Here is a 13,606-nt window from a genome sequence, read left to right on the forward strand (position 1 = left end):
TTTTTATCTCAATATTAAATCATTTCTGGGTAACAATGAAGTACCTTACTGTGATTATTTTCAATGAAAATTGTCAAAAATTATCAAAAATAGCATCTTAGCAAGGAGCAAATTCTCAAGCAAGAATTCTGCTCGGGCTGCCTGGAAGTGGTCTGAGTGGGGAGGGAAAACTGAAAACTAGCTGTTATTGACGGAGAGGTTTGGAACTCGCTTTCATATTGGTTTATTAACCAATGTCCCACCTGGTGATGTCACCAGGCAGGCCAAAACTCCATTCCACCAAAACAGGCTGACATTTCAGGCGGTCTTTTCAATCAGCTCTTACATTAACATGGCATTATCATAATTTGTCCAACAATGGGTGGCGCAAAATACAGGGAAATTCTTGAGGGAAACCTGTTTCAGTCTTCCAGAGATTTGAGACTGGGACGGAGGTTCACCTTCCAGCAGGACAATGACCCCAAGCATACTGTTAAAGCAACACTCAAGTGGTTTAAGGGAAAACATTAAAATGTCTTTAAAAAAAATCTATTTTATTCCAGGTTGTAAGGCAACAAAATAGGGGAAAAAATGCCAAGTGGGGTGAATACTTTTGCAAGCCACTGCAATTGTTCATTATGAAGCTCACCGGTAGTCCCCTGTCACATGGTGTTTGTTTACAAGCACACAACGACAAGTGACTGGAGCCTTGTGAGTGTGTCGTGCAGCACTGTCGTGCAGCACGGGTCGTGCAGCACGGGTCGTGCAGCACGGGTCGTGCAGCACTGTCGTGCAGCATGCGCCAGGTGATCTAGTTACAGTATGGAATTCACAACTAAATGTTTGCCAGCTAGATATCTTATAACTGTTAAGTTAACTATCTAAAATGTGCTAAATGCTCTGCAGTTGTGCATTTGGTTTGCTAATTTAATAGCTACTTAGCTATCTAGCTAAGTGGATATCTTCTTCCAAAATCAAGGTTCCCTTGGTAACAGCAGAGAATCCCCTCATGAATCAAGAGCCTAGCTGTCTAATATATGTTTTGTGCGTTCAGCAAACTGTAGCATTTTGTTACTTGTATAACTGGGATATCTGTCCTGCAAATCCTTTAGTTCAGAGACCGTATAAAATGTTGGCAATGCGCTCGTTTAGCATTTAGCTAGCCAGCTAGAACAGCCGGTATTACCGACACTGAATATAAGACTTTCTGAAATGGCACAGGAATGCCCCTGTCTGTGTGTATGTGTGCGGTGCTTGCTTATGTCTATAATTTGTGTAGCCGTTAGCGATAATGCAAATGATCACTTTCTTTTGATGGAGATGGAAAGCCTTTCCTAAAAACCTTCTCAATTAAATTGTGACAACAAAGTAGCCTACCTGGCATAATAATATGAAGATTATTTTCATCAAACCAAGTTTGCAAGCTCTGTTTTGCAAGCTCTTCAATCACATGAGCGCTACAGCAACGCCACTTAAAGGGATACTTCGTGATTTTGGCAATGATGCCCTTTATCTACTTCCCCAAAGTTAGATGAATGGTAAAATGGCCTCATTGCCAAAATGCCAAGGAATCCCTTGAACCAAACAATGGTCTCTTCCTGATGTGCACTTGCATTAAAGGGTTGTTACCCCAAAATTGAAATGTCTTCCATTTTTGCCAGACCTAAAAAATTGTCTCTTGATGTGGTTTACACATTGTTCTGGACTTAGAACATTCCATTTGGTTGTTTTACTGTTAACAAAGTGTGATTTTTAGAGCGAAAACCTGAAAAAAACTGAAACCTGGTAAAACAACTAAGAAAATGGAATTTCGGAAAAAAAACTAAACAAAATCAGGCAAAATAAATTTGAATGTATTTTATAGGCCCTACACCACGTCATAACTCAGAGCAACTCCTACAATAAACATCCCTGAGACAGCCAGAGGTAGAACAGCCTGATGATGACTATACAGTAGGCTGTGTGTGTGTGCGTGTGCACATGCGTGTGTGGTGACAGAGAGCCAGAGGTAGGGCAGCCTGATCACCATACATACAGTAGATTAGATGGAACAGTGAAATAACAAGGGTAGTTGCCAATTCAATTCATTAGGCTATTATAAGGTTGTAACAACCATTTTGGTTGGTTCTAAACGTCAAAACAACAATTGCAATGCCTTTTAAAGTGGCTAAACCAAGTATACTTTACTGCTACCTATTCAGATTGAACCATGTGTTCTGTTTCAGATCTTAACCTTGTTCCTTCTTTATTGACCACACATTGTCCATCAGATAACCTCCAGGAGATTGTAAACAGGCCTTCCTCCTTCAGAACTTTCCTGTTCCTGACCTGCACTGTTCTATTCCCCCAGTCTTTTATGATGTTTCAACAGAAAAAGAATGTTGGAAGTCAGCAGATCCAATCAATGTGTATCAAAGCACAAAGTGCAGAAACACCCAAATTACACAAAGCACAGCTTATGTTATGGAGAGTCCCCTGAATGACCCTTGCCTACCCTTGGTGTCACAACAACTGGACGCAACACAGTACATCTATACTGAACAAAAATATAAACACAACATTTATAGTGTTGGTCACATGTTTCAAGATCCCAGAAATGTTCCATATGTACAAACATATAATTTTTGCTGTAAGCTACGGACAACGAACACAATTGCATTTTATCGATGGCAATTGGAATGCACAGAGATACAGGGACAAGATACTGAGGCCCATTGTCATACCATTCATAATAATGCACATCCTCATGTCGCAAGGATCCGTACACAATTCCTGGAAGCTGAAAATGTCCCAGTTCTTCCATGGCCTACATACTCACCAGACATGTCACCCATTGAGCATGTTTGGGATGCTCTGGATCGACGTGCATGACAGCGACGGACCAGTCACTGCATCAGATGGGCCATTCCCGCTGTGTCCCTCAATGGTCAATTATTCTGTCACGTTGGTACGAATGAATTCGGGAGACAGGCGCAGGAATGCGTAATAGGAGTTTTTATTAAGCCCCAAATTACGGCGTGCCTTGTAAAGGCACGGGGACGAAGACTAAACAAACACGTAACAAAAACACAGGGTTGAAACGCAAACAAAAGAGCAGAGAGTACCTCGAATAAATAAACCTAGCGCATAATGACTATCACACGAGACAAGACCTGTAATCATCTGCGCAATCCACAAGGGCACGGAAGGCTAAAACTGTCACGTCTGCAGCCCCCCACTGGCGATTGAGCGTGCCAGGCTGCCCTGCATTACGCACTCGTGTCATTCATTACGCACACCTGCCTTCCCTCGTCAAGCACATCAGTGATATTGAACTCACCTGGACTCATTCATCAGCTGTTATTACCTCCCCTATATTTGTCAGTTCCCCAGCTCTGTTCCCCACTTCTACATTGATTGTTTTTTGTCTTTGTTTTCTTGTGTGGTGACGCTGTTCCTGTCTTGTTCCTTGTCCGTTCTTTATTAAATGTTTTACTCCCTGTACCTAATTTGTCTCTCCAGCCTTAACTCATGTGACAAAAACACACAGCACAGGCACTGACATGCACCAACGGACATAATAACAATAATCGACAGCACCATGGTGAACAAACGGCACATATATACAAATACAATCAGTGGGAATAGGAGCCAGGTGTGCGCAATGAAAGTTCCAGGGGGATCCGTGACAACACACACTTGTGTCTTTCTCTATTGGTCCAGTAAGGGTTCTATTTTTCAAAGCAGACTTACTGTAAGAGGCCATAATGCTGAAGGAGGACTAGAACCAGGATAGTGGTTAGCTAGGGCGAGAATGATTCAGTGTAGCCAATGTCTACAGTTTAAGTCAGAAGTTTACATACACCTTAGCTAAATACATTTAAACTACATTTAAGTTTTTCACAATTCCTGAAATGTAATCCTAGTAAAAAGTCCCTGTTAGGATCACCACTTTATAATAAGAATGTTAAATGTCAGAATAATAGTAGAGAGAATGATTTATTTCAGCTTTTATTTCTTTCATCACATTCCCGGTGGGTAAGAAGTGTACATACACTGAATTCATATTTGGTAGCATTGTCTTTAAATTGTTTAACTTGGGTCAAACGATCCGGGTAGCCTTCCTCAAGCTTCCCACAATAAGTTGGGTGAATTTTGGCCCATTCCTCCTGACAGAGCTGGTGTAACTGAGTCAGGTTTGTAGGTCTCCTTGCTCGCACACACTTTTTCAGTTCTGCCCACAGATTTTCTATAGGATGGAGGTCAGGGCTTTGTGATGGCCACTCCAATACCTTGACTTTGTTGTCCTTAAGCAATTTTGCCACAACTGTGGAACTATCCTTGGGGCCATTGTCAATTTGGAAGACCCATTTGCGACCAAGCTTTAACTTCCTGACTGATGTCTTGAGATGTTGCTTCAATGTATGTAAACGTCCGACTTCAACTGTTTGTGTGTGTTTGTGTGAAGAAACTATGTGAAGAATCCACACAGCTCTGTATGTAACTAAAGGCCATTAGAAATGGCCTATTTCAAGAGTGGGAGCCCTGAAAATAAACTCCACGTCGTATGTGTAAAACCCACTTCCTCTTTCCCGGTTAGGAGGCCAGAGTGGAGGCCAGCTCAGAAACCATAGCCTCTGTGCATACTTTCGCCAGATGGAAAATGTTCATGTTTCTAAAAAGGACCAAACAGGCCTTAATGGTTTTCAATTCCCCTTTTCTTTTGCCTTTCATCCTCTCTCTTTCTCTCTCTCCATATGTCCTCTTTAAGTGTATCCCCTACTGACATTGCCATTGGGTCATCAATAGTGCCTCCAGCACTTCTGCTCTCCTGCACATAGAGAGAGGCCAGCTACGCTTCACTCACAGCATTTATGTGAAGGCCGCTTGGAAGAGGTCCACCTGCACAAAACGAAATAGGGCCTGAATTCATGGCAGGAGGTTTGCAGGGCAGGCTAATGGTTTACCATTTCTGTAACACAAACCCTGTAGAAAAATTAACAGCAAGCGGAATGTGGTGAAAAAAAAACAACCAACATGTGCATACATTTATATGTATACAGCCTATAGAGAGAATTCGACCGGTGCATACCATGGAAATACGTTTCACGTCTTTGTGAGTGGAAACACATGACGGAATATGCCTGAACACAAACTGCTGAGTGGCTGAATGACTATGCAATTATGAAGCATGTAACTAAATGAAGCTTCTAAAGTTCAAATATTTACCAACTCTGTGTCCACCTGGATTGTGTTAGCTCATCTTGGTAGAAAGCCAAAATAACCCAAACACATTATTGGACCGTCTCTGAGCATACGTGATAAGTGCAGCTCTGCCACTGTAGGTTCAGGGCTCAGAGAAGCATCCCTGACAAAGAAATGGCAATAATAGACGGAGCTGTATGGTGTGGGTGCCCTAATTTCCCCGCCTTTACGTCATTGCTTAAGGAATACCGCCCACGCCAACCCCCACCGCCCCCATTTCTCCCCCTCTCACACACACGCACACACTTGCGCTCACATACGTGCACGCACATATTTCTTGTCCTTTGTTCCCATTTGATGCATTCAGTAGAATGCCCTGAGACGCAATGACACCCCCCACTCCTCACGACACCCCCATTCTTCACGATACCCCCCCGCCACTCCTAGCGACACCCCCCACTCCTCACGACACCCCCCACTACTACTCACGACACCCCCCACTCCTCACTACACCCCCTCACAACACCCCCACTCCTCTCAACACCCCTCATTCCTCATGACACCTTCCCACTCCTCATGACCCCCCCCCCCACACACACACACACACTCCTCATGTCACCACCCACTCCTCTCTCCTTCCCGCAGGCAGACTGGGATAATGTGACTCTGTTCTGAAAGGCAAGAGCCCCCCCACTCACACACGCACACGCACACATACACACACACACATCTGAAAGGGCCTACAGAGAAAGAGACTCCCTGGGCCAGTAGTGTGTGTATATTAGTCACAGTCACATTGTGTGGCTGCATTGGGTTCATCCATCACCACAGTAGAGAGATAGTCATTTACCAGCTCTATCATCACCACTCATAAAGCACGCTGGGGGACCTCCAAGCAGAGTGCTCTTGAGGTAGGCCGAACTTCTGTCCTGGGGATTCTCACTCTGCTTCTCAGAGGGTTGGAGATGCTTCTACAGGGGAACATAGTGGAGTAGACTGTTTAGAGCCTCTGTTTATAGGGGCCTGTTTCTATAGCTGAACCTGGATGTTTAATGGCTACGTGAAAGAATGCAGGGACCATTTCACTTCCTCTTAGCTGCATTCACTTCACAACAGCGTCAACTAAACAAACACTGGCACCCTATCCCCTAATACAGTGCACTACTTTTGACCAGGGCCCATAGGACCTGTAGTGCACTACATAGGGAATAGGGTTCCATTAGGAACCAAGCGTAAGTACGTCCCTGTGGGACAGAGTGTGTGGGTGAGAAAGGTAACGCCTACCTACAGCAAATAGTGCAGTAATAACTATGTAACTACAATAACTATGTAAGTACAATATCCAAAAAATGTATCATTTGGTCATCTGATCCTCATAATACCAGTCGTCGAAAGTGTGAGAGGACATCATCTTATGTAAGGTGGAAAAATACAAACAGTTAACTATGAGAAACAGCCTGCTGAGTTTCTGAGGGGGAAACTCAGGCATACTCCCTAATTCTCCATCTGGTGTCATTTCATCAACCCACTGGAGGACAGAATACATGGAAACTCCTTTAGAAGACAGTCCATAAAAACCTGCAACAGGAGACATTCATATCACCTCTCCTCGCTGAAATGCTGTGTCTGTTGTTAAATGGTTTTAAACCGTGTGGAAATCGATATATGCTTCTCAGTCATCGCCATGTAAAAATACTCAAGGGGCTGAAGCATTTTTCACCTCAGAAAACCCCATGTGACAACTTTGCCATTCTAGACGATGATGACCTCACACTAAAATTGCAAACGCCTGTGTGTTCGAGCTATGTTATTGTGACAGTGACATACCGCAGTAGGTGAACCAATGGCAGGGGTTAAACTCCTTTTACACAAAGAAAACTCAAACAAAACCTGGTTTTCATTTTATCCCATTTACTCAAAACAGGCAACATTTAATGTCAAAATATGTAGCCTTCCCATCCGCAGAACAGCGCCGGTAAACCCTAATTTGGTTTCATTTGAGTGATTCACGAAATGTCATGTTTAAGGTCAGGTTTAAGACGTTTCACCTGGATCCCTAATGACAGGTTGCCCTTTGCTTACAGAACATCCATCTTGCACCAGAGGCTGGCTGGTTGTGGACTACATACAGCTGGTGTTGGTGCTCTGTGAAGTCTGTGACTGACTGTAGGCCTGGCCCACAGGAACCACACTCCAGCCAACAGGATGGGGAGGCGGTAAATGACACTGATATTTCAGATGTGACAGGGGGTTGAATAGTAGCCTAAAGTCACTCCCCAGGTGTAACATATGGTTTACTTTCTCTTGTGGTGAGTAGTGACAAGCATGTTAGAGGTAACAAACATATTATTGTTGTTGTGCAATCACCGCTAGCAACCAGAACAAGGATTGACAAGTTGATTCTGGATTCAATTCTCACTATAGTAGAGCGCTTCAAAATAATGTGAAAACTTACATTATTCCCATGTAATATGCAATTAAAACACATTTTATATGGCCTGTGGTGTCTGCAGCTACACAACCAGCAGTAGCTAAAATAGTTGACGATCCCTAACCCCAGTTCCCCTCTGACCTGGGACTAGGGTCAATACGGGTCATTCTGTTTGATTTCTAGATGTCCCTGATAGACAAAAGCTGTCCAGACTGTGAATGTTAGCTGACAGTGGACTGTACAGAAGAGCGTGCAGTTTATTGGCCGGTTCTGAACATCTATCATGAGTTCGAGTGGAGTGGAAACTTTAGGTAATGTATAGTAGTGCGGTAACAGTGTGTTACTGTATGAGGCAAGAGTAGCTAAATGTAAAGACTAGCTCTTGTACTTCACACTTGCTGCCTGGTGACTTGTGAACATGGGACTTTTGTTTGAGGCTTGATACAGTAGATTGTTCCAAATCCCAACTCTGACCAGCAAGCACCTGTCAACTCACGCAGTCCTTCATCTTACAACCGTATTCTGCAGGAAAAGATCAGGTGATAATGGAAATGTTTCACATTACCATACACACTTTATATATACACAATACACAGTGCATTCGGGAGGCCGTCATTGACTTGCCTAGTTAAATAAAGGTCAAATAAAATAAAACAAACACCCCTATTCGGAAAGTATTCAGACCCATTGACTTTTTCGACATTTTGTTACCATACAACCGTATTCTAAAATGGATTTTAATAGTTTTTTTCCCCTCATCAATCTATACACAATTCCCCATAATGACAAAGTTTTGTTATATCTGGAGTACTTCTCCTGTCCTATTCGGTGTCCTGTGTGAATCTAAGTGTGCGTTCTCTAATTCTCTCCTTATCTCTTTCTTTCTCTCTCTCGGAGGACCTGAGCCCTAGGACCATGCCCCAGGACTACCTGACATGATGACTCCTTGCTGTCCCCAGTCCACCTGGCCATGCTGCTGCTCCAGTTTCAACTGACCTGAGCCCTAGGACCATGTCCCAGGACTACCTGACATGATGACTCCTTGCTGTCCCCAGTCCACTTGGCCATGCTGCTGCTCCAGTTTCAACTGTTCTGCCTTACTATTATTCGACCATGCTGGTCATTTATGAACATTTGAACATCTTGGCCATGTTCTGTTATAATCTCCACCCGGCACAGGCAGAAGAGGACTGGCCACCCCACATATGCTCTCTCTAATTCTCTCTTTCTTTCTCTTTCTCGGAGGACCTGAGCCCTAGGACCGTGCCCCAGGACTACCTGACATGATGACTCCTTGCTGTCCCCAGTCCACCTGACTGTGCTGCTGCTCCAGTTTCAACTGTTCTGCCTTATTATTATTCGACCATGCTGGTTATTTATGAACATTTGAACATCTTGTCCATGTTCTGTTATAATCTCCACCCGGCACAGCCAGAAGAGGACTGGCCACCCCACATAGCCTGGTTCCTCTCTAGGTTTCTTCCTAGGTTTTGGCCTTTCTAGGGAGTTTTTCCTAGCCACCGTGCTTCTACACCTGCATTGCTTGCTGTTTGGGGTTTTAGGCTGGGTTTCTGTACAGCACTTTGAGATATCAGCTGATGTACGAAGGGCTATATAAATACATTTTATTTGATTTGATTTGAGTCGGTAGTGGTAATGCACCTTAAAGTTGGTTGCCAACTGCCATATAAGGTCCAAAGAAGAAGAAGAAACCTGAAAGAGGAGAGATTACTAGAAAACAAACCGTTTTACCCTTTTATTTGTGGATTAATTGTCGGAGTAGAGGACCTTGTGCATTTCAGGTAAAATAACAAACCAATGTTTATATCCCTGGACAAATTAGCTAGCAACAGCAAGCTAGCTAACTAAATTGCCATAAATGGTTGCTTATCGACCTGTCCCCAAATTAATATAATTGGTTGAGAGTTTTGATATTTCAACCTGCGTGTCCTGATCGCGTCAGGTGTGGGTGGACAAAATCAAAATGAGCGTGATGGCGCACGCAGACAGGTCTGATCAGCATGTTAGGGTCGTTGTCCTGTTGGAAGGTGAACCTCCATCTGAGGTCCTGAGCGCTCTGGAGCAGGTTTTCATCAAGAATCTCTCTGTACTTTGCTCCGTTCATCTTTCCCTCAATCCTAATTAGTTTTCCAGTCCCTGCCTCAGAAAAACATCCTCACAGCATGATGCTGATGCTGCCACCACCATGCGTCATCATAGGGATGGTGCCAGGTATCCTCCAGATGTGATGCTTGGCATTCAGGCCAGAGAGTTCAATCTTGGTTTCATCAGACCTGAGAATCTTGTTTCTCATGGTCTGAGAGTCATTTAGGTTCCTTTTGGCAAACTCCAAGAGGGCTGTCATGTGCCTTTTACTGAGGAGTGGCTTCCGTCTGACCACTCTACCATAAAGGCCTGATTGGTGGATTTCTGCAGAAATGGTTGTACTTCTGGAAGGTTCTACCATATCCATAGAGGAACTCTGGAGCTCTGTCAGAGTGACCATTGGGTTCTTGGTCACCTCCCTGACCAAGGCCCTTCTCCCCCAATTGCTCAGTTTGGCAGCCAGCTCTAGAAAGAGTCTTGGTGGTTCCAAACCTCTTCTATTTAAGAATGATGGAGGCCACTGTGCTCTTGGGGACCTTCAATGCTGCAGATATTTTTTGCTACCCTTCGCCATATCTGTGCCTCAACACAATCCTGTCTCAGAGCTCTACAGACAATTCCTTCAACCTCATGGTTTCGTTTCTGCTCTGACATACACGGTCAACTGTGGGACCGTATATAGACAAGTGTGTCTTTCTAAATCATGTCCAATCAATTGAATTTAACACAGATGGACTCCAATCAAGTTGTAGAAACATCTCAAGGATGATCAATGGAAGCAGGATGCACCTGAGCTCTATTTTGAGTCTCATATTAAAGGGTCTGAATACTTATGTAAATAAGGTATTTCTGATATTTTTAATACATTTGCAAACATTTCTAAAAACCTGATTTCACTTTGTCATTATGGAGTATTGTGTGTAGATCAATGAGGGGAAAAAAATATTTATATCAATTTTAGAATAAGGCTGTAACATAACAAAATGTGTAAAAAGTCAGGGGTTCTTTCTGAATGCACTGTATGCTACTTTAAATCTAAAATCCACTTTGCTGTTAGTGAAAATATTTTGGGTAAACTATGTAAGATCATTAGAGATTTAACACATCGGTCTCTAATACATTGGGCAATGTCTTCATTCATAATTGTTTGGTAATTTAGCCGAACACAGTAGCGCAGTCATCGTCACAATAAAGTGCTACATTGTTGCAACTGTGTTAATGTCATGTGTACACTCCCTTTCTCCCCCCACAAAGAGCAAATGGATTATCTTACTTTTCAGTGCTTGGATGAGCGCCTTCCCATCTTTGATCAGCTCTTTGATGAACTTATTGGTCTTGTCCAGTTCCAGTTCGTGAGACTTCAATCTGTCTCGGAACTGGGGACTGTCCAGATAGCAGTCACTAAACTCCAGAGCAGGCAGTCCCATGTTTCCTCCCAGTCCACAGTATCCGAGGTCGGAGGATGAAGAAATCTTTGACTTATTATGTGCAATCCAATTATAAGAAGGTAGTAGAACACAGAGAGCAATATTCAGGTACCTGGCTACATTACATTACACACCCAATAACCTTTCTGACAACATGCAGGCGGGCAAACGTGGATCTGGCTTCTTCTAGCCTAGGATCCAAACCGCATCACCAAAAAACTGCACGCGAAAAACTGTGCTTGTCCGGGAGGGAAGTGCTGAAATAATATTCAGTTCTTGGCTGTCAAAAATCCCAGGTAAACCTTCTGTGCATTCCTCATGATAACATCATATTAGTGATGAAAAGGGGAAGTAAGTGAAACGACGAGACGCGGTAATAGTTGCGGATTCTTCGACTGGGCGATTAAATTGCAGTCCTTTTCTCTCAAGCTTTGGCGTCCGTACCAACCTACCCCGAAACAGATAATCTTATGATGGATGCGGCTGTAGACCAATAGTATTGCTGAGTTCCAAAACGGTCCGAGGAGGCAAGCCACACTACCAATGACTGCACTATATTTTGCAGGAGATGGGTGCGTAAAGAAAGGGCTGGCTGGTCAAGAACGCATCGAAGTCTCTTCAGAAAGGGGAATTTATCTGGGGGGTTACATCAACCTGCTCAGGCTCGTATTAGCAAAGCGACAAATTGTTGTTTAATCTTAAACTGTTTAAATTACGAGCCCATTTTGTGAGCAAGTGTTAGGCCTGGGTAAATCCACACATCACAGGCCTTTATTTAATCTGCTACACTTGCAAATCGAAATGTTATCAATAATGGGACCGTGAATCAATCACAAACTCAACTAATGCCTTAATTGTTCATTACAGTTTGAAACTAATAAATTGGCTTGTTTATAAATTATATATAACCCCTTTATAAATCATAGTGTGTATGTGTGTGTGCGCGCGTGTGTGTGTTCGTGTCAGTCTAGACAGAGTCTTTGCTGTTTATCTATGTAACAAATCATCACCTCATGTCAGGGAAAATAGTTATTTCGCATTTCGCAGATTTTAGCAGTGCAGTGGAGATACAAGTCCACACTTGTTTGTGGTTACTGTGTTGGCAACTCCAGATTTAGATGTGCAACTTCCTCCAACACAGTACGATCATAACGAATGCTAATTCGGCTATTCAGTTTCCATACAGTTTTAATTTGCAATTGCAAATACTGCTAAAAATCTGCAACTGTAGGGATTTCATACCGATTTGAGCCTACAAATAAGATAAGATCAAAATTATTTATTGCTTGGGGTCTACTTTCCCAATGTGCTCCATTCGCTCCTAGAATGAATCATATCATTTTACATCTGTGAGGGGCCTTCAACCAGCCCTCTCGTTGTAAATAACGTGACTCTGGATCATTCACTTCCTTGCATGTTTATTACTTACTCTTGAACACTGTTTGCATTGACCCCCTTATTTTATTCTTATCTATTATTATTTTTCTTGCACTGGCTCGATGTACACACACACACACACACACACACACACACACACACACACACACTCTTCACACACGCTGCTGCTACTCTCTGTTTATTATCTATGTGTACCTACCTACATGTCCATATTACCTCGACTACCCCGTACCCCTGCACATTGACTCAGTACCTCTTGTATGTACCCTCGTTATTGTTATTTCTATTGTGTTACTATTTTTCCTTTCGTTTATTTAGCGCATTTATTTTACTTACTTTTGAAAAACTGCGTTGTTGGTTCAGGGCTCATAAGTAAGCATTTCACTGTAAGGTCTACTACACCTGTTGTATTCGGCACATGTGATAAATCAATTTTGAATTGTTTGTTTTATATCAGTGTTCCATATCTGCTGTATAGTACAGTGTTCCATTTATTGTAGTAGTGTCCCAGTAACCCATTCTGTACACTTTTAGAAAAAAAGGGTTCCAAAAGGCTTCGGTTGTTCCCATAGCATAATCATTTTCAGTTCCAAGTAGAACCCTTTTGGGTTCCAGGTAGAATCTTCTGTGGAACGGGTTCTTCATGGAAGCAAAAGGGTTCTACCTAGAACCAAAAAGGGTTCCTCAAACAGTTCTCCTATGAATAACCCTTTCTGGACTAGGTAGCACCTTTTTTTATAAGAGTGTAGTAGTCTATAGTATTATGTTATAGGGTGGTTTGTTCCAGCTACTTTCAACTAAACACAGGAGGTTGGAGGCACCTTAATTGGGGAGGACAGGCTCGTGGTAATGACTGGAGCGGAATCAGTGGAATTGTATCAAATGTTTGATGCCATTTCATTCGCTCCGTTCCAGCTGTTATTATGAGCCGTCCTCCCCTCAGCAGCCTCCACTGTAACAATGCCATAATAAACATGTACATTGAATGTTCTACAAGACGTGGGAGCAGTTTAACAAAATTGTATAGGCTAAGAATTCATTTTGAAATCACATAGTTCCATCCAAAATATTATTCCTTGTT

The 13,606-nt window shown here is 42.9% G+C and overlaps 1 protein-coding gene across 3 annotated transcripts in view; it reads right to left on the reverse strand.

The window, feature by feature from the left end:
• The window catches only part of LOC118390865 (rho GTPase-activating protein 26-like), a 111,543-nt gene extending 99,927 nt beyond the window's left edge, over positions 1-11,616 (reverse strand). Inside the window, exon 1 of one of the 3 annotated variants that reach the window (XM_052457608.1) lies at positions 10,974-11,616. In XM_052457608.1, the coding sequence (XP_052313568.1) occupies positions 10,974-11,127 (154 nt within the window). In that variant the 5' untranslated portion in view covers positions 11,128-11,616. The remainder of the gene's footprint in view (positions 1-10,973) is intronic. The other 2 variants (XM_052457607.1, XM_035781572.2) reach the window with 2 other exon arrangements.
• Positions 11,617-13,606: the final 1,990 nt, after the last annotated feature.

Source organism: Oncorhynchus keta, chromosome 12, assembly GCF_023373465.1.
Source record: "Oncorhynchus keta strain PuntledgeMale-10-30-2019 chromosome 12, Oket_V2, whole genome shotgun sequence".
In the NCBI taxonomy this organism is placed as follows: Eukaryota; Metazoa; Chordata; class Actinopteri; order Salmoniformes; family Salmonidae; genus Oncorhynchus; species Oncorhynchus keta.